We start from the raw sequence: 21,433 nt of genomic DNA on the forward strand, positions 1-21,433 counted from the left end.
AAAATATTTTGATTAACATAAGTTCTATAATGTTTTTATCTTCAGAAGCTGAAAGCGGCATAAATTATATATTGAGTGTTAAAAGTTTAATGCGTCTTGCATAACTTGTGTTGATGTTGTGATACATATGCCTAGCTAAAGGTAAAACTAGATCTAAAGTTATGTAGTATCAAAAATATTTGAAGGATAAAAATTAAAAATCGACTCAAAATATAAGCATTAATTGTGCGAATGACCCAAAATTAAATTCTACCCAAATAAGATATCAGCTATCAGTAAGGTTTTGTCTTAATTTTTGAATGAACCATTTACTTCTTATTCTCAATTTTTACTTAATGTAATTTCATATAATAATAAACATAATGTAGAATCTTAGTTAGTTTTAGATTCTTAAATATTTTTTTTAAAAAAATTATGAATAAGGAAAGATTTAATAATTAGTTGATTTTTAAGTCCTAAATAAATATTAGAAAACGTATTAATGACAATTTTATCTATAGTAGATTAAGGGCAAAAAAAATTATAAGCACCTTCATGTTTTAATATAATATTAGATTATAATTATAATATTTAGCAGTCTTTCATTATCCAATAACAAATAACTAAAATTTTCTTCTATTAATTTAGGTTCTTTTTTATCCCCAAAAAAAAATAAAAATCCCCTGCCTCCCTTAAAATCTTCGTTCAAACCCAAATACTCAAAAGACATTCATCTGAGATTTTCCCTTTTCAAAATCAATAGGTAAGTATCGCAAACACTCTTAAATTTGACGTGATTATTCGTTTCATTCTGAATTGTTAACAAAGTTAATATCGTATAACAAGTTATCTCAAACTCTTTTAAGGAGTGCGTTGTGTCACGCCCCGAGCCTACACCCTGGACGTGGCCGGCACTCGAAGACCATTTCTGGTCCCCAAGCAAACCCTCATCCTGGCTGACTCCAAGCGGAATACTAACTTAAGCATACAAGAGCTTAAAACTGAATAAGAGTTTATAAACTCAACTTTATAAATCTTTAACTCAAAAGAAAACTCTGTATAATAGAATATATATACAACTCGCCATAAAAGGCAACTTTAGTCTTCAAAACATTTAACAAAATAAATGAAGAGACTTCTGAAACTCTATTGTCTATCTATGAAGCCTCTAACTGATAAAGATGGAAGCCGGGACAAGACCCACGACCTCCTAACAACTGATACAACTGAAAGGTAAATGAAATCCTCCGGAAGCAAAGAGGCTTGTCATAGCTAACTGGAACTCCCGGATGTATCAACGAATCTCCTGTTGATGATCCTGAATACCTGTGTCTGCATCATAAAAAGATGCAGGCCAAATGGCTCAGTACGTGGAATGTACGAGTATGTAAGCTAGAAAGCTAAACAACATAGGCTAGAAGAAAAACTGGAATAAATTGAATAACTTACCTCTTTTCAAACTTTCTCAACTCAAGGAATACCCAAAACTACTCAAACTTACTCAACTCAGAAGATAGATACTGGACTCAGAGACAGATACTCAACTCAAAGATAGATACTCAACTCAAAGATAGATACTCAACTCAAGATAGATACTCAACTCAAGGATATATACTTAACTCAAGATATATACTTAACTCAAAGATACTTAACTGAAGGATACTCGACTCTTGAATAACTGAACTCAACCTGACTGACTTCTTTCAATATAAGGCAATTTAAAACAAGTGCGATATAAAGAAAGACTGTTTAAAACATGCTATAAACTCTGAGTGTATACAAGGATACAATAAGCCTGAGATGTATATAGAAATACAATTGAACTGATGTATATAAAATACAATAATTTCTGTGTATGAAAATACAATAACTGCTGTGGGAGTTTCTCTAACCGACAACCATCACATAAGAGCTATAGTGATGATACAGCGATCGACCTCACGCTGCCAGAGCATCTTATACCCGGCCAAAGGTATAAGACCTGAACTGCCTAATGGATCCACTAGTCTAATCTGAAAAGGATTCATCTAAAAAGTATGATCCTTTTCTACCCATGGTGGCTAACATGGTTCTATGGGGGCTGTGGGTTCTTTGAACGCTCCCCCAATTCGGTGCTCGATACTACTCCCAAAAATGTACTGGCTCTTATGTTTTTAAAACATATTTCTTCCTGCTGATATGAGATAATTACTCAAAAACTAGCTCGAAGGCTTTTTGGAAATCTCAGTTTCCAACCTTGTTTAAATGTAAAAACATTTCTTTAAAACTTCTTTGGGAATACATAGTTCCCTAATAACTTTGAGAAAAGAACTCAACTTTAAACTCTTTACTTTACTTGAACTCTTGGCTTGATGTGAAACTCTTAACTTAACATGAAACTCTTAACTTTTGACTTGACTTGAAACTCAATACTTAACTTGGAACTTGAGCCTTAGAATGAAGTTAAAACGCTCAATGAAGACTCTTGGAAAACCTTAAAGACTTGCTTTGACTTACTTACTTCTAAGCTTGACTTCACTTGACTTGGAAACTAACTTCACTTGAATTGGAAACTAACTTCACTTGACTTGGAAACTAACTTCACTTGACTTGTAGTTTTACTTGACTTTTGGAAGTACCTTGGAGTGTTGGAAACAACTAGGAAACATAGGTATAATACCTAGGAACATGTATAAAAAAAGAAATGGTGAATGAAAGGGAAGGATTGGTGTCCTTGGCACTAGGAGAGGTGCAACAGCCCAGCCCCTTTTTCCCCAAAAATCCGACTTTTTCCCCTTGTTTCTTTCCAATTCTAAACCCTCTCAACCTCAAGGTTTCAGCAGCAACACTTAGAATCATAAAGACCCTTATTATACAATAGATTCAACTCAAAAATCACAGCCAGAAATCTGTACTAAATCAGCAAGAACTTCAACACAACACCACTACAACTTCAACAACCAATAAATCTTCTCTTGGAATTAAAAACGAGTTGGTGTGTGGGGGTATGAACCAACCAACACTAAGGATCATAAAATCCCTCAATATACAATAGGTCACAACTCAAATACACAGCCCAATCCTGTCCCACAACCAACAATAACTTCAACAACACAACTAACAACATCAACAACAACTAACAACTTCAACAACTTCAACAACAAATCCAATCTCTTCTCAAATCATAAAAACGAGCTTGGTATGTGGGGGGGAAAGGATAAACCCACACTAAAGACTCACATACCTGATTAGGGATCACCCCCGACAAAAATCCACGACGATCCTTAGCTTCTTCTTCTCTTTCTCCTCTTCTTTTCCTCTTCTTTCTCTCTTATCTTCCAAGCCCTAACTCTCACTCTTACTCTCACTCTTTAAAATGGGACAAAAATGATCCAAACATCAGTCTAACACCTCAATATAACCCAAAGAAAAGATTAGGGAAAAGACCAAAATACCCTTAAAATTTTCGGACTAAACAAACTGCACTGTGCGACTGTGCGACTGTGCCAACAACCCAACTTCCAAAGGGCATAAGTCACTCATACGAACTCGGAATCAAGCAAACTCCGCGGCGTTGGAAAGATCATTCCAAGGGCTTTCCAGACATAACTGGAAATTCGCCTAAATCATTTTGAGCTAGGAGATACGACTGCTCAAAGTTGACCAAAACCTCACCTTTTTTCCATAGCCAAATTTTCCAGATTCTTTCCAAAATGACTATTTCCAATTCAACTCTTCTTGGAACTCAATGTGCTACACCTAGGGACCTTAACTTAACACTCAAGAAATTTTTTATTCCTCGGTAAAATCCCACTCCACATGAAGGATGGCTCGAGTCTTAGTTCGAAAATTCTCTGGGGTGTTACACGTTGACTCTTAATAAGTATTAGTTTCATTCTGAACTATTAACAGAGTTAATATCGAATAATAAGTGATCTCAAACTCTTTTAGGAGTGTGTGACTCTTAATAAGAAGCATTTGTGTATTTAAGGTTAGTTAATCAAGAAGAAGGGTGTTTTTTAAGGTTTTAACCTTTGTTTTCGCGTTTTCCATGTCGAAGGCCAAGAAATTGAAATATTGTCGTCCCGATTGGAATACAGAATACTGTATACAAATATCAAAATTTGTCAAGAAATAAGTATCAATAACCATAATACTAATTCTACGTATAATTTACCCACATTATACATTAAATTTCGATTTGATACCTTGTTTACTGGACGAATCGATGAACAAGAGCAAGCTCATAGCAGAGCACTCCATATCAAACTTTTCCATTCTGCTACATACATGTCACGTGAAAAGTTCTTTCGTTTTCTAGAAGATAATCTCTAGCACAAATTATGGGGTAAAGTGTTTGATAAGATTGATGCTATGATTGAAGAAATCCATGGAATTATTGGCGATAAGTGTAACAAGGGGCGGCAGCGCTTGGATTTGAGCGTTCATATGATTTTATTCGTGTCAGACATGGTGAAGTTGTTATGGAAGATGGAGAAGGATGAAAGTGATTGTGTCAGTTGTTTCGAAGAGCTTGGAAAGTATGAGGAGAAGCACAAGCAGGCGATGTGCATGCCGTGTTCACATATGTTTCATGAACATTGCATTACAACTTGGCTACAAAATGGACATTCTTGTCCTGTTTGTCGTTATGATCTCCTAGCTACATAAGTATAAAAACTTGAGCTACAATAGTTTCCCAGTTTATTTGTTATAGCAGACTTTTATCTATTTATTTTGATGCCTTAATACTTTTTATACTTATCGTTGTTTACTATTGTTTTCAATAATTATGTTTTAATTATTGTAGTATTTTATTGTGATTATTAGTTACTAATTGGAAGCAAAAGATATCAAGAGTAGAATTATAAAATTTTATTTATTTTCTTGGACTATCGACTTTAATTGTTACATTGACATAGATCAAAAAGGTTAAACAAAATCTCTTTATACAAATAGCCAATCAAATTCATTATTTTTTTCTTAATCGATATACAAGCCTAAATATACATAACTAATTATGCATATAAGATATTTAAATAATTGGGGGTTCAACTATTTATATTGATTTTTCTTCAGTATGCTCTAATCAACTCATCACCTAGAACATCCATGTTTGGATGAGCTTATAATTCATGATTATAAATCAAAATTTAGAAATAAGCTTCGCCATGTGCGTGTAGATTGAAATGATCTCGCGGAATAGGTCAATGGTAAAGCCAGTTAAAATGATGAAAAGCATCTTAGAAGAAAAATTCATATAAGATTTTAAGTTAGTGTGTCATGTGACTTCGCCCTAATTTTCATCTAAGGTTGAATAATTTTAAATTAGTCTCATTAAATTCATTATCGAATAATTCAACCTTTTTTTTTGTTTCCCACCCAATGTTTGGAGTCCATATTGGAGCTCCTACTAAATCCGGATCACGCACTACAGGGTCCATTCGAGGGTAGCGCTCCCAACAAATTTTTTTACATACTTAGAGCTCGAACCCGAAACCTAAAACCACTCCTATAAGCCCATACCAATGATCCCTTGTCTATACTAAAATGACAATAATTGGAGATTTTTTTTGTTCATACAAGTACAAAGTGACAGCAAGAGCTTAGTTTTCTTTTTTAAAATTCGATATTCGATATCTATATTATTAAAATTTGACGAAATTTAAGTTTACGTTGAAAAATTTCATATTAATAGTAAAACCCCTTCTGATAAAAATGATTCTATACTCAAAGGACTTGATCCCGACATCTAATTAAACCTGAATGACCACTTATCACTCAACGACCCTTCCGGGGGTGACACTGTGACAGCAAGAGCCTAGTTAAGACACAGCCAACATTTGTACCTCTTTTGCTCTCTCTCTCTCTCTTGCTAGTCTCTGCTCACTTTCTTCTTCCATTTTCTGCTGATTTTTACACAGAAATTTTTTTTGAAAAGGAAAAAAAAGATGGCAAGTGGGGGTGGGTATGGTGATGCAAGTCAGAAAATAGACTATGTTTTTAAGGTTGTTTTGATAGGTGATTCAGCTGTGGGAAAATCTCAAATACTAGCTCGTTTTGCAAGAAATGAGTTTAGTCTTGATTCTAAAGCTACAATTGGTGTTGAATTCCAGACAAGAACACTTGTTATTCAACGTAAGTCTGTTAAAGCTCAGATCTGGGATACTGCTGGCCAAGAAAGGTAAATGGGGTTTTGTTTTTTTTGCTAAAGTTTGAATCGTTTTTTAGTTTTGATTGTTTTGATGTAAGTATTGTTAAAGTTTACAACTTTTTGATGTTGGAAATGATTGAGGAAATGGGTGTTTAAAGAAAAAAGTTGTGATGGTTCTTTGCTAAAAAAAATGAAATCTTTTTAGTTTTCTTGTTTTGCTGTAAGTATTGTTGAAGTTTACAACTTTTGATGTTGGAAATGAATTGAGGAAATGGGTGTTTAAAGAAAAAAGTTGTGATGGTTCTTTGCTTAAAAAATGAATCTTTTTAGTTTTCTTGTTTTGCTGCAAGTGTTGTTAAAGTTTACAACTTTATGATGATTAGAGAAGAATGAGAAGATGGGTGTCAAAGAAAAGAAGTTGTTTTGATCTACAAATATTAGTGCTATATAGAGTGTAAGAAAGGGAATACATTTCTTTTTCACTTGTAATGGTTCTTTTTAGTTCTCTTGTTTTGAAGCATTGTTAAAGGCACAACTTTTGATCTTTAAATATTAGTGCAAAAGAGAGAAAGGGAGTACATTTTTGGGGGTAGTTTTGAGTTGAGAAGCTAAATGAATTGTGTGTTTGTTGTTATATAATGCTGTTTTCTTCACTTTGATCTCGCTTTTCTTGTTCTTTTGCTTTGTGTTTGAAGCTGCTGATATCATAAAAGATATTTAGTAATGTGTTTGTCATATAGTAAAACTGTGTAGTGAGCTTTGCCTTTGCTATGAGTTTTTGTTGAATCACCTGAAGAAAAGCTTTATATTGGTGAATTTGTAAGTTTGAACTCATATACATGTTGCTCAGAGATTCAGAATTGTTTCTCTTACTGTAGGACTGCATCAATTTCCCCCTCCATACTAAAGGACTTACACCACTATGAGTTTCGATATTCACCATTGTTGTCGCTTTCAACCAAACAATGAAACAATCTTGTATTAGAGGAGAAACCAGTGATGTCTATCACTGTTACATTACTTAAGCTGAAATAGAGGTTCCAAACAGTTCCTGTAAATCTTTTTGTTTTTCAATTATCGAAATCACCTAGTGCAGTGGTGCACGGTTCAGAACTTGGTTTGGCAAGTTTCCACTTAAATGCCTAGCTTTTTGTTATGGTTTGGTTTGAACCCATGATGTGCTCTAACCCACACATTTTTGCTCCGTTCTTACCACTAAACCAAAGCCCTGTGGGCAGCAATTTGTGTAAATTTGTTTGCTTCCAGTTACTTCAGCTCTTACTTTGCTAGATCTTAAGGGGTAAAACCATCAGACATTTCGTTCTTTCCTTTCTTTGGTTCTTTTGGGGGTGGGGTGGGGTTGGTCATGTCTAATCTTCTTTTTCAGCTATTCTGTGTTCCTTGGTTTACCTAAGACATTCCAAAAATCCCTTTCAGAACCGAGTCTTAACAGCTTATACGTCACTCAATCATTGCTTTGTTGTCATGATCAGATATAGAGCTGTCACGAGCGCGTACTACAGGGGAGCTGTTGGAGCTCTGTTGGTTTACGACATAACAAAACGCCAAACCTTTGATCACATCCCACGCTGGCTTGAAGAGTTACGTGCACATGCTGACAAGAACATCGTGATTATGCTGATCGGAAACAAAACTGATCTTGAAGATCAACGAGCTGTTCCCACCGAGGATGCTAAAGAATTTGCACAAAAAGAAGGATTGTTCTTCTTAGAGACATCTGCAATGGAGGCCACAAACGTCGAGGATGCCTTCTTAACCGTTTTGACAGAGATCTTCAACATTGTGAACAAGAAGAATCTCGCTGCCGGTGATGATCAAGCAAATGGTAATCCTGCTTCATTAGCTGGAAAGAAAATTCTTGTACCTGGTCCTGCACAAGTTATCCCAGAAAAGAAGGCATGCTGTAGTTCTTAAGATATTGGAATTCTTCTCAGTAGCCACAAAAAAAGAAGGGATTTTGAGATATTGAGTATTTGGACTTTCTTTTTCATTCTTTGGGTGTTGTTAGATTTCAAAACTCATCTCATAGTGATTCTTGAAAGTCTTTTTGTTTATATATGTATGATGTTATTTTTGTACTGTTTTAATGAAAGGAAATAGTTATATGGTTTGCACTAAAGACAGTTGCAGCTGAATTCATAAATCTTTTTACTGATAATATTATATCTACTGATTTTACTTTGACTCGAGGATCTACTGGAAACAATCTCTCTATGTCATAAGGTGATAGTGGTAAGGTTGCGTACACATCATTCTCTCCTCACTTGTATTTATCACAAAAGTTGATTAGTTCAGATTAAGTTACATAACAGAAGGCCAAGTATTACCAACTTATCTCCAATTAAATCAAATTGTGTACACAAATTCTTGTAAAGGACAAAGAATTTCTCTAACATAGTGTTTACATACATCTATATAGTCACTTTTTTAGATGTAAGGAATTGGTTTCAATTAGAAAGTTCTCAAATTTTATAAATAAAAAGACCGTTAGACACATTGTCTATTGATATAATTTCGTCTTTTAAAAAAAATAGAGGACAGAATATACAAGATCTATGGGGTACCTAACAGAGAACCTATATACAGCAGTGACGAAAAAGACAGCAAATAATTCAGATTCATACATGTGAAAGATTGTCTATAAAGGTGCATAACTGAAGACATGAAAGTTGATTGCATCAGTGGGACCAATATGTTCCCCATATCAAATGATCAAACAACAACATACTCTATATAATCTCATAAAGTGAGATCTGAGGAAGATAGAACATACGCAAACCTTAGGTAGAGAGGTTGTTTCTGATACACCCTCGACAGAAAGTGGAAATGAAATTTAGGCTCAATGGTCATAACTATGGTGTACTTGAATAATTCAACATATTGATAAAAAAAAATCTAAAATACACAATAAGAATTATCATTGTAGATATGTTGAATAAACTTGAGTAACCTACAAACAAGCAATTACTAAATTCACTATCATGGTACACCTATAACAACCTCCAAAATTGTTAAGTTTTATAATGAGTGTTCTCATGGTTGTTCTGTGTTTTCTTTAACTTCATCTTCCACTGCTTCAACTATTTCATCTGCCTTGTTAGTTGATGGCATGATTTCTGGCGAGGACGCTTTTGTTTCCTCCTCCACGCCCATTGACATCCTTTCAAGAAGTTCTTGGCAATCGAGTGCAGTGACCATTACTGATATATTAGCCCTACCTCTCCAGCATCCTATGGCGATAGTTGATGGATCCGCTTGAGCCTCTGACAACGTCTTATTTTCTGCAGGAAACGATCAACAAAACTTAAATAGAAGCAAAGCAACGAGTATTCTTTCTAGGAAATGTGGAGGTGTTTGGCCAGTATTTGGTTGAAGTTGATCAAAGAGAACTTGAAATTGAAGTTCATTGAGAGCATTTGGAAGTTAATGTTTGGACATGAAAATTACATTTGAAAAAAGTTCGATATTTTTGCACAAAAACCATGATTTCACTTGAAATACTGAAATTTAGTATTTGTGAGATCATAGCCAAACACTAGAACTAACCTTTGTTCAGAACTACCACACAACAACCCATCAACAGCTGTGAGGCCTTTTCACCAAATTCAGCATCCACAAAATCACCCAATTTAATGCTCTTGTACTGCAAAAGATGCTTGAAGTCTGCAGGAGATGCGTATAATATTTGTTTTGTTATATGTGGCAGCATTAATGGCAATCCTTCAGATGATATGCGGAATATACATGGTGCAGATGCACCATCTTTTGATGTTTGGCGCTCCTGCAATGTGGAAATAACCAAAGCAAAAAGGTCACCTAAATGGTGCAATAGGCAGGAGGATACGAGAAAAGAAAGCCCTTGCCTCTATCTTCTCGCTCCTTATCTTACTTCATCTTTTTAAGAAGAAAAAAAACACAAGGTGGGTTGGAGTTGCCACTTTTGCTATTTTGCCTATCCCAACTACTAGTCTGGGACTGAGGCATAGTTATTGTTGGTGCAATTTTTACTTTTATGATACAAGCTCTACGAAGAGAAGTTACGTGTCGAATTTGACAAAAAAATCCAAAGAAGTGTCAAATGTGATAAAATCCCCACAAAGAGAAGTTACGTGTCAAATTGGAGAAAAATCGCTTGAAGAGAAATGAAGTGTCAAATTCAGATAGACTTACAAACATCTTGAGCCCAACTGAAGCTATTTTAAGCTGCTGACCAGCTAGAAAATTGAGATGCAAAACTTCCTTCACAGACTTTGAGACATAATAAATTCTCTTGACATGGTTCATATCACTATTCCTGGTAATCAAATGTCCTTCGAATAGAAAGGATTCCTTGATACCGTAGAAATCCTTTATCTTACTCACAACTGCCTCCTCCTTGTAAAATATAACCGGGTCAACCCCTCTCCACTTGCCTTGCATTTGTAACTTTCTTTTCCCTCTCACAGTCTCGGGCTCAGCTCTTGTATCAGTTGAAGGTTGAGTTTCCTCTTTCTCGGTTTTCTCCAATATTTCACTGGGCTCAGTATCCAAAGCAGTTTCATCTGTTCCATTGCCAACCTCATCCATAGTCACATCTTGGCTACCAACAGAATCCACTGGCTTAACATCCTCGGTATTTTCATCTTCTTTGACCTTAGTTGTTACACTTTCAGCTTGAATATCAGCATCATCCATAGTCACTTCTTGGGTACCAACAGAATCCACTGGCTTGACATCCTCTACATTCACATCTTCTTTGACCTTAGTTGTTAAACTTTCCGCTTGAATAACATCACTGGAATTTGGCTTCCCTCGCGAAGACACAGGTTTCTTCTGCTGAAAGGCTGCAGCTGCAGAAACAATCAAATGTCAAATGATTCAATTTTCCGAGTAATGTACTAATGAACAGACAGTAAAACTTTAAACTCACCCGGCAAAGGAGAGAGCTTTTGAAATACGGAAACAAAGAAGGCTCCACTATTCTGATCATGCGGCACTATCCTCATACAACGTTCCAGAGGTAGAGTTGAAACTTCCTCATCCGAGATCGTAGCTGCAGTTGCTGGATCTTCCAACACCTCAATGACATTGGCATCATTTCCATTATCAGACAATTGGTCTCTAGTTGCATCATCATTTTTCTCAGATGCATCCAAATAGGTTTTGCCAGAGGGGAACATCCCTGGAACAATTGCATTTCTACGACCCTCAGGAACATCTTTATAAGAAGTCCACCACGCTCCTTTATCTCGAACCTGTGCGTACAGATGAGCAAACAACAAATCAAATCATGCAGTATAAAGCAATGGAACCTGTCTAGCACAACGGAAATTGAAATGTTTTAAGAACTCATTTTAATCTTTGTTATGCTGCCGCCCACACAACTAAAAGATCGATAGAACTTATAAATACAGACAAGATCATTGAAAAGCTGTAGAGACGACTAAATGTTGTGATCACCTCCTAGCATTCTTGGAATCAGTACAACATCATACAGCAGAATTCTCATTGTCTCAATCTGTTTGACACTCTTTCCTTTTTGTCCTTCCAAACGATTTGACATATTTCTATATTTAAAAACTAATTCCGTAATTTTTATATTCCCACTGTCACATTGACATGGCCTGTTCTAGGGTCCACTGGCAAATAGCTTGGTACTAGGAACACTTTTGATATTTCATGTATTATAAGACTGTCATCAGTCTTTGTATTTTTCTTAAACACCATGTCCAGTCAAACACCACCAAGCAAATTGAAATGGCAGGACTATTAAATTTTATATTCCACCCACAGAAGAAAAAAATAACACAGAGCTGTGTGAACACACACAAAATTTTCTTATGTTCTTAAACAACTTTCACAAGATATCAAAGCTCCTAAGGTCATACTGATTACTCCCCAAATTTTCTCACCAGATATAGACTATTATTTGAGACTGATAGCATCATGAACTAGATAAACACAAAATCCCACAATCCTGTGACATAAAGCTGAAAAAGAGATCATTTTGTGGATATACAATGCATCTTCAAACACCACTATATCTCCTTTCGTACATAATGGATTATAATGGACATGGCCCTCTGGTCCGCGACATAACATGGGAAAAAAAAGATGAAGGTTAAGGATGAACTTTTTTTTCCACACCTTCCATTTTTTAAGACCTGGTCTGCGAACAAGTTGTGGAACCTCACTGGACACATCAACAAGTTCAACGGACTCCCCACATCTCCGTAAGATCTGCAATATCAAAAGACAGTTTGGGAGGAGGCACAACAAGTTTTAAAGTGCTTGCGAAATTAGAAGGCAACACACGTACATAATTACATATATTTGTGTGTGCATGTATGTAATGTATGTCTAAGCTCTGTTTCTCAGAAAAAACTATACTGATTAATCGTCAGCCATCCATAGTGTCACAAGAAGCAAGAAAACATGTTGCAAAGGTTGCAATACTTGGGAAAAAACATTCAACTACCATGTTAAGAAGCTTTGCTGCAGTCTTTTAATCGTGTTAGAAATTTGTATGCCAGTAGAAAATGTGGAGAACTAGTGTTGGAGAAAATTAATTATTGAATATTGGATTGAGAAGTGCCTCGATGGAGCGACATTAATCAGGATTATAGAACATACTCTCACTAGCTTGGAATTGCAGCATAGTTGTTGTTGAATTAAGCAACGGAATGTTAATTGATATGCCAGCAATTTTATCCTTTCTAAAAAAAAATAAGGGAAGAGCAAATATGCCAGCAATTTTATCCTTTTTAAAAAAAACATAAGGGAAGAGCAAATATGCCAGCATTTTTCCTAATGAGTTACCTCAGCAACCACAGCCTCATTCTCAATGGGATTCATTGAGCAAGTCGAATAAACCATCCTTCCACCTACTTTAAGCAAAGACAATCCTGCAATATATGTTTTAAAACAATCATGTATCTACAGAAGGCAACTCAGAACAGTAAAAAACATTGCATAGCGTTGTATAAGGCATATATAGAGAAATTATAACTATGCCTCAGTCCCAAACAAATTAAGGTCAGTTGGTTATATGAAACCTCAATGACCATGTTTCTCCATTAAATTCATGTTAGGCCAACATTATACAAAATAAAGGTAAATAGTGGCGAGTAGTAGAAGTACTAAAAATAGAAGTGCTAGAAGTATAGACAGAAATGAATAATTGATAAAGTTGTTACTTAGAACTAAGAAAAATTGTCTCTGAATGAGAGAGAGAGAGAGCAAGGAACCTCGCATTGCTATCTGAATCTGTAGCCCATGGAGACCGTTACCATTTCCAGCATTCCTGTATGATGCAAATACAGGAGGAGGGGGAAGGTGAACATCAGAAACCACCATACACACTAAAATGAGAGTGATACGGACTACAATAGGATGTAATAACTACCATTTCCTCCATATATCAGGAGCCTTGCGCAGAGTGCCATCACCACTGCATGGAACATCACACAACACACGATCAAATTGAAGTTGATTAATATCTAATTCCCTCACTGTTTGCGTCTCAGAACCATTTGCAAAATTTCTATCTAAACGACAGCTCGGGAAGTGCTGCGCTTCATGGTTTGTGACGATCAAGTTGGCAGTAGACATCCTCTTTGTTTGGTGAATAAGAAGGTTACACCTTTGGACATCAACATCATTTGCTAAGACCTATATAAAGAGTTATTCCAAAAAGAACCAAGACGAAGTCACAAAAGTGCAGATAGTTCACATGAAAACAAAGAAGCTGCATAGGCATCCATGACTTGAAGAGAGAGCTAAGGAAGGAAGAAGACCATTCCACTAGGTAATGTCCCTGGTTCAGCCAAGTGGTGTATCATCTCAAGCAACTGAAATGTTTTTGAACCGGGAGCGGCACACACTGCATGATTATAGGAACAGTCAAGATACAGAAAGCATTCAGAATGAATATGTGAAAATAACCCAATTAGAAGATAACATGCAATTGTAATTTAGAATCCGTAGAAAATAACTTACTGTCAAGGGCAAAATGATCGGGACGTACATCCAGGAATAGGGGAGGAACCTAAATCAAAACAGTTGCAAGATGAAGACAATAAAAGGAGAGCTATCAAACAAATCTGTGATGGTATAGTCCAACAGGGAACATAGAGAGATGAAGGTCAACTTGACAAACCATGCTAACAGCCTCCTGTCTCGTAATGTTTCCAATTTCATTTTGTAGCTTCAAGAACTCATGGAACCTGAAAATTTATAAAAATAACCTCAAATATTTATAAGAAACAATCAGAAGTTGTCCTCAATTATAGGTCCAGTCGTTTTTTATCAGAAACAATCAGGCCAGTATGCACTATGCAGTTCAAAACATAAAAGCAAAATGTGCAAGCTTCATTAATTTCGATGTGGTTCTTCAGCTATTTCTATGAAATAATAAGCAAAATTTATCTTGATGGTAATGTAAGATACCATAGGTGCTGTGAACAATGAGTTATGAAAATTCTATACTCCAGTCCCTCCATCCTATTTTCTTTGAGCTACTTTCTGTTTAAGTCCATCCCAAAATATTGACCTCTTTATTTTATTTTATAACTGAGAAATCTCAGAGGGCCAATGGTGCCCCATTCGTAAATCAGTGAATGATGAGCACACCTCTCTACCCTTTTCCACTTAAATACAAGGCTCTTTCTGAAACAGGGTTCGAACATGTAAGCTCATGAAAAACTAAAAGGCCAATATTGACCTCTTTATTTTATTTTATTTTATTTTATAACTGAGAAATCTCAGAGGGCCAATGGTGCCCCATTCTTAAATCAGTGGATGATGAGCACACCCCTCTACCCTTTTCCACTTAAATACAAGGCTCTTTCTGAAACAGGGTTTGAACCTGTGAGCTCATGAAAAACTATATGGCAGAAAAGCAGTAAATAAGTGACTTGGTTGAAGAATAAACAGCACAGAAACTTCGATGACTAAGGGGAACAACGAGTATTTTCAGATCCATTTAGCAAGACAACAAAGTGTATGGAAGTAGAGAGCTAAGCACCAAGTTTAGCAGTTAGCACTTCACAATAATCATTTGGAGAAAGCCATGAGCTACTCTGTCACATACCTATAAATGATCTCTCACTACACAATAGTTAATCGAGTCTACAGAAAGTTAAAACACATTAACAGAAAGTGCATTACTAACCTCTCAAGGATTTGGTTTTTCCTCAACTGATTGCGTGAAAAATTAGATTGCCAAGCAAGATTCTCTGGATACCAAGGTAATGGTTTTATTCCCTCGACCTCACTCCCATCTACACCCTGAATCATACTTGAAATATAGAAACAGTAAGGCATTGAATGATTATACTCTAAATACTGCTTATGTAATGCAGGAAGATCATAAATGAAAGGAAAACATAATTCAGTTGATCAACCTCTGCCTGAAGAGATTTCATAAAATCGTTCTCCAACTTGGTACGAATATCCACATAGCACTGGGCACTGCAATATTAACAAAATGGGGAGTTCAATATAATTTAATTTTATCAGAAATTGCTTTCTTCTTAGAGTCATAAGATCTTCTAATAGGGTTAGGCTACAACAAACAAGTTTACTTAGTCTTTACATACTACTTGAAACTTGAAGCAGGAGGATTTGCTACATTTAACCCTTTATTTTAAATTAATGTGTTATATTTTTAGATTTCAAAAGAAGAACCTCACATAGTATTTAGAAAAGATGACATTAGATTATTACAGGTACATGCTAATAGCAGCACATAGCCATTCTGAACAAGGTGCACTTGTCATGCAATCGTGATAAGAGGAACATGTACACCCACCACCAAATTTGTATTATATTGTTAAAAGCCACAGTACCATCAGACAGGGGCGGAGGCAGCATATAATGCCCCCTCGGCGAAAAATATTAAATTATTTTTTAGGTATGTATAATAGATGTCGAACCCCCTTCCTTTAGTTCGTGTGTTTACTTCTCAGATTTTGAACCCCCTTATTAAAAATTTTGGCTCCGCCACTGCCATCAGAAGCACAACAATTGAAGCTTCACAGATTGTGCAATTAGAGCTTGCAAAAACTTTGCATATGAAAGAGAAGTGCTCAAAGTTAAAAACAAAATCAACATTTTTCTCACAATTTTTGTAACATTTAGCATACTTAGCTTCTCTTCGAGCAAAAAAAACACATCAATCCAATCGTGTTCAAATCTGATCAATTCTAAAGCCATAAAGACAAACAAAAGGAAATAACAAACTTTCATTAAGCTATACTTCAACTATAGTCAATCGTGTTCAAATCAAATCAAGTCTAAAGCCATAAAGACGAACAAAAGGAAATAACAAACATTCATTAAGCTGTACTTCAAGTCTTCAACTATAGTCCTTACATTACCATCTAGATAGCAATCAAAACGAATTTCAAGAAGCAAATTAAGCTAGCGTTTCGCCATAGACTTTGGGAGTAAATTTTAAAACTTTATTCTTCAAATATTTCAAGTTCCCAAAAACTGGCTCAGACCAGTTTTCGGATTTGCGAGACTTCCACTCACAAAACTTCAAGTAAATTACATGTTCAAACACAACCTCAAATTCCAAAACCCACAACTTCAACAACTCAAATATTCAAGTTTCAACTTCAAAATCTACAGCCAAACGGGAGCTTAAAGATTCAAATGGGGAAAATTAAAAACTCAAAATTGGATAAACATAAACCTGGAATTGATTCTGAATGCAGCAGGCAATGGAGTTCTAAGAAATCCAATAAAAGTATCCCATTCTTCAGTTGGCACTATTCCTTGCTCCTACAAACAAAAAATTACTCAAACCCCATCACTCAACTAAACATATAAGCAAATACCCACATCCCAAATAGCTCAAAAGACATTCTTTTTTCAAAATCACTCAAACCCCATCACTCAACCAAACATATAATCAAATACCCACATCCCAAATACCCAAAAAAGACAACTTTTTTTAGTTTTTACCTTATAATACTCATCAAAGGCAAGATTTTGGGTGGCAAAAGGTTCCCAATGGCGATGTTCTTTGTTGCCATCATTAGTAGTAGTAACACTGTCTTGTTTCTCCCCTGAATCATCATGTTTACTGCGTTTCCAGACATTTTCTCTGCTCTGTCTAAAGTGTTTTCTTTGAGTTCGAGATCTTCCTCTGCCACCCATTTTTCTTCTTCTTCAGGCTGCTGCAAATTCGAAGAGAAAGAGGGAAACTGAAGATGTTTTTCGTGGGAGGTTTGATTTTAGCAGAACTGAAGAAAACTTGGGCTGCTCAAAATTACTAGGCTTTTAGCCCACTTGTTTTGGACTCTCAGTCCAATGTGTACTTGGGCCCAAAAAATATGTTACGTAATTAGGCAAATATGTAATATGTATATATAAGTATAACTTACAGAAATCTCATACAGTTGGGGGCTAATTACATCTTATCTCGAAGGCTTCCCCAGTTACAAAAATCACAGACTTTTCATTGCTCTCAAATACATTCCTTGGTTGTCCAATACACTGCAAATGATACATTACTTAATAGGAGGGATGCATCCGAGAGGGGATAGGGATATATCAGAGGTGGGATGGGGATGTATCCGAGAGGGGGGTAGGGATGTATCCGAGAGGAGATAGAGATGTATCTGAGAGGAAATTATTTTTTTATTTTTTTTAATGGTAGAAAAGTTTAGAGATATGGTATCTTAATTGTGTATTTATGTAATTTTTCCTATTTATTATACATCATTATAGTTTAAAGAATTGCAATTTACAACTATGGTTAGGATTTTGTGTAACTATTTTGTTTCTCCTCTCTTCCTCTTTCCTTTTTCCTCTCTCCTCTCTCTCAAACAATCAATTATATAAATACAAATGCTAACAGTCAATTATACAAATGCAAATAATAGCAATCAATTATATAAATACAAATGTTAACAGTCAATTATACAAATGCAAATAATAGCAATCAATTATACAAATACAAATGTTAAACTTGATACAATTTATTCATTAATACAAATTGTATTTGTTAATACAATTGTATTCATTGATATATATTACAAATACATGCATTGATACATATATACAATTATCCAACATATATTACAAATACAATTCGTCCCTCTCATCTCTTTTCCGTCTTTCTCGCTCACACTTCTCCCCCTTTCAATCTCACTCGCCTCTCTCCCTTTCTAGCATATAGCTACGAAACGTAATTAAGCAAATTATAGTTATTTTCACTGATTGTGTTTCTATTCTTACCTATTCGTGAATTTGTCTCTTTTATAATACATGAAGATTGGGGAAAAGGAAATTGGGGTGGGAGGGGTTGGTTCTTTCTCTCTTCACTTCCTCTCTTTATTAGTCTTAAAAATAAAATTTTGGTGATTAAAAATAGTCTATGTTTTAACTATTTTGACTATTATTACATAAGAAACATATAAAGAAAGAAGAAAGAAAGAAAGAAAGAAAGATTAATATTGAGATTTAAATTCACACACAAACAGGATTTTCGAGTGTTACCATCTAATTTTTTATCTCATTGAAAAAATCAGTATAATAATAATTGTTTGGGTTACTAGGATATTTTGAGTCAATAGAAATTTTAGCAACACATTTAAAGTAACATCACACTTTCAAATGGTTCCATATCAACTCCAAATGACTCTAAATTTAGTATTCAATCTTGTTATACCCAATAACAATAATTTTTAATTAGATTCAACTCAAATCTTTCATAAATCAATAGATCCACTTTTGTCTTCTCCTACAAGCAAGCTCAATTAACCTAAATCATATTGTTGTTTCAATCAAAATAATCACAATTAAGCAATAAGTCTTCAATATATTTTTAATTGTGCACAAGGAGAAGAATGGGGAGGATAATGGGAAGAAAGAGAAATTTTGTCTATTTGTATATATTTATACCATTTTAAAATGAGATTAAACATTAAACATCAACCTTTTAAAAGGTCGTTTTGTGAAAATTTAGGAGACTCGTTTTGATACATCTAAGTTATAAGAGACAAAATTCAAAAATTGTCATTTTTCGTCATGTAATTAAAATATAGCTACTGTCACAAAGTTTGAAACTCTACAATTGAAATTTCAAAACTTCAAAAAATAACTCTTATCTTGAAGTTTCACGTCTCAAATTCAATATTTCATAACAATAACTATTTTCCAATTACATAACCAAAAATGACTATTTATAATTACTTTAATTTATCGATTAATCATAATAAATTATTATAATTCATAAAAACATCAGATGCGAATAAATTTTTAATCCATACATTGAACCATTTTTTGGTGGGGGCAGGAATCTCATTTGACATTTCAAATAGAAACAAAGTCTATCATCCTTTCCAAAGACAATTTGTAGATCCAATTATATAGAGTTGTTTGTTCCCCATTTTCCTTACAATATGGTCCAATTATATATAGTCCCCTACATAGGGTGAATTATCAATCCTTACATAAACTTAATTTTTGGGAAATGTGTCACTCAATAGGTGGCTACATTTCCACAAATTCTCCACTGGCCATAGAGTACTAGTGATGGACATGTGTGATCCAATTTGTGTCAAGTATATGGTTATATTGAGTAGAATTTATATATATGTTGATTTCTTATGTTTTCATTATTTTAAGTATATAATGGTGGGGGCTCCTATGAAAGAAAATGATGGGATGACAAGTTTAAGATGTTTAAATCTGACATATTTTAATTGGTGTGACTGATTGACCCTTAATTGGAGGTCTCAAACTCGATCCTTGAGTATGAAATGAGCCCTGCAGTGCGCGATCTAAATTTTAATCGGGTTTCAATGCGGGTTCCAAATATCGGATAGGAAAAAAAGTCACGTTTTAATTGAACACGTGAACTATGATAAAATATTTCTATTAAACACTTTCAACACAAATTTTGGAAAAGTGTTTACATGATATCAAGCGTCCTTTATATAAATAAGATAACCACATATAATATGTCATTTCCTTTGATTGTGTACACATCAGACTCAACTAGAATAAGATTGCGTATGGCTTATTGAGATAGCGTGTAATTGAATAAAATGACATATTTTAGGTGATTAAATCATCTATATATATAATAGATGCTTGAGAACACGTGGAGAAATTTTTTTCAAATTTTGAGCCGAAAATATCTAATATAAACACTTCATCATATGCTCAAATAATTAACCACTGAAACATGTCATAATTCAAACGTCTAAATAATATATACTGACAAATTTTAAAAGTTGATGTACTTTGAATTAACATTTAAAAATAGCATTTTTATTTAATTTTACCAATGTTGTGTTAAACGAATTTTGTACGTAAAGGGGTAATGTTTGGTCAATTATTTATTTCTTTATACAACACAAGGATGTGTCACAATTCACAAACTTGTGTAAAATGACAGAGAGGGGGACCTCTTGCTGTTGTTTGGCTATTTTCTTCTTATGTAACATTAATTTTATTGACATATATAGGGCAACAAAGACCCTTCAATTTGGACCATTATATATTAAAAAGTGTCTAATATATATGAAGCGCTTCTCTTTTAATAAATTTTATGTAATACGAATTCAAATTAATTAACGTTTTATAAATATCAAACATTGAACGAAGGAAAAAAAAGAGACTAAGAAAAAAGTAACAATTATCCAAAGTTGATGTTTATTTGGGCGGTGGTGGAAGAACTTTTTTTTTTGTTTTGTAGGGGTGAGAAAGACATATGGATAAAAGCTTAATGGTAATTATTCATTGAAAATATAAATAATATTATGTTATCAAATTATTTGAAAAATATTTATATGAAACTACCTATAATAATATATAAGTAGAATTAGTTAGGAGAAAATTATAGTAGTAACATTTAAAGTATAAAGTTGGATTACCAATTTTCTGCTATATTAAATTAATATATTTAAAATATCTAGTTAGCAATTAGCATATTATGATTAAATATTAAAAATGGAAAATATTAAGTCAAAAGAAGAAAGATGAAAATATCCATACAAAGATGTTAGACATTTTTACTTTTTAAAAAATTAATTAGTTACATAATTTTTTTATCTTTTCCTTTTTCTTTTTTTAGTTTCATTGCGCTTATATATCATATGCACTAATTTATTTATTATTTTTCTCCTTTATTTATTTTAAATTTATGTTCATGACTCATATTTAATTGTTAGTCTTAGTATCTATGACTTTCATTCTTTTCATATTTTAAACTTTCAAATATTAAGAGATGCTACCTGAATTTTGATTGATTGTGTTAGGAAGGTGTTGTTAAGAACTTGAAAAATTGTGTATTTATTTTGT

General features: G+C 34.2%; 3 protein-coding genes and 1 pseudogene across 4 annotated transcripts in view; 2 read left to right on the forward strand and 2 right to left on the reverse strand.

The window, feature by feature from the left end:
• The first annotated feature begins 29 nt into the window (after positions 1 to 29).
• On the forward strand, positions 30 to 4,629 carry LOC125836985 (uncharacterized; annotated as a pseudogene).
• A 1,133-nt stretch (positions 4,630 to 5,762) lies between these two features.
• On the forward strand, positions 5,763 to 8,291 carry LOC125837211 (ras-related protein Rab11D-like). Its single transcript, XM_049516361.1, has 2 exons — positions 5,763 to 6,142; positions 7,606 to 8,291. Exons 1-2 carry the CDS (start codon positions 5,910 to 5,912, stop codon positions 8,045 to 8,047), a joined length of 675 nt encoding a protein of 224 aa, XP_049372318.1. The 5' UTR covers positions 5,763 to 5,909; the 3' UTR covers positions 8,048 to 8,291.
• A 702-nt stretch (positions 8,292 to 8,993) lies between these two features.
• On the reverse strand, positions 8,994 to 17,332 carry LOC125837171 (uncharacterized). 2 transcript variants are annotated; one of them, XM_049516314.1, is made up of 15 exons: positions 17,084 to 17,332; positions 16,812 to 16,900; positions 15,517 to 15,583; positions 15,285 to 15,400; positions 14,271 to 14,337; positions 14,111 to 14,159; positions 13,909 to 13,994; positions 13,518 to 13,783; positions 13,360 to 13,415; positions 12,932 to 13,017; positions 12,260 to 12,352; positions 11,043 to 11,367; positions 10,304 to 10,962; positions 9,680 to 9,914; positions 8,994 to 9,414 (listed from the first exon to the last, which is right to left on the reverse strand). In XM_049516314.1, exons 1-15 carry the CDS (start codon positions 17,276 to 17,278, stop codon positions 9,167 to 9,169), a joined length of 2,637 nt encoding a protein of 878 aa, XP_049372271.1. In that variant the 5' UTR covers positions 17,279 to 17,332; the 3' UTR covers positions 8,994 to 9,166. The 2 variants fall into 2 exon arrangements, with proteins under 2 accessions (XP_049372271.1, XP_049372272.1); XM_049516315.1 differs by having other exon boundaries at positions 10,304 to 10,956; positions 17,084 to 17,328.
• A 1,451-nt stretch (positions 17,333 to 18,783) lies between these two features.
• LOC125837185 (protein DETOXIFICATION 27) overlaps positions 18,784 to 21,433 on the reverse strand; it is a 226,157-nt gene continuing 223,507 nt past the window's right edge. Inside the window, exon 9 of the mRNA XM_049516331.1 lies at positions 18,784 to 18,793. The gene's annotated coding sequence lies outside the window, so the exon portion shown is untranslated. The remainder of the gene's footprint in view (positions 18,794 to 21,433) is intronic.

This window comes from Solanum verrucosum, unplaced genomic scaffold (genome assembly GCF_900185275.1).
Source record: "Solanum verrucosum unplaced genomic scaffold, falcon-dt-bn FXZP01000165.1, whole genome shotgun sequence".
Taxonomy (NCBI): Eukaryota; Viridiplantae; Streptophyta; class Magnoliopsida; order Solanales; family Solanaceae; genus Solanum; species Solanum verrucosum.

Bases quoted from the DNA above. Each gene is read 5' to 3' on its own strand.
- LOC125837171 (XM_049516314.1), bottom strand. From the start codon at position 17,278: ATGGGTGGCAGAGGAAGATCTCGAACTCAAAGAAAACACTTTAGACAG. The intron at 11,368-12,259 runs GTGTGGAAAAAA...CTGTACGCACAG, and splicing joins CAGGTCTTAAAAAATGGAAG to GTTCGAGATAAAGGAGCGTG. The intron at 9,915-10,303 runs GTAAGTCTATCT...TCCACATTGCAG, and splicing joins CAGTTGGGCTCAAGATGTTT to GAGCGCCAAACATCAAAAGA.
- LOC125837211 (XM_049516361.1), top strand. From the start codon at position 5,910: ATGGCAAGTGGGGGTGGGTATGGTGATGCAAGTCAGAAAATAGACTAT. The intron at 6,143-7,605 runs GTAAATGGGGTT...TGTCATGATCAG, and splicing joins GATACTGCTGGCCAAGAAAG to ATATAGAGCTGTCACGAGCG.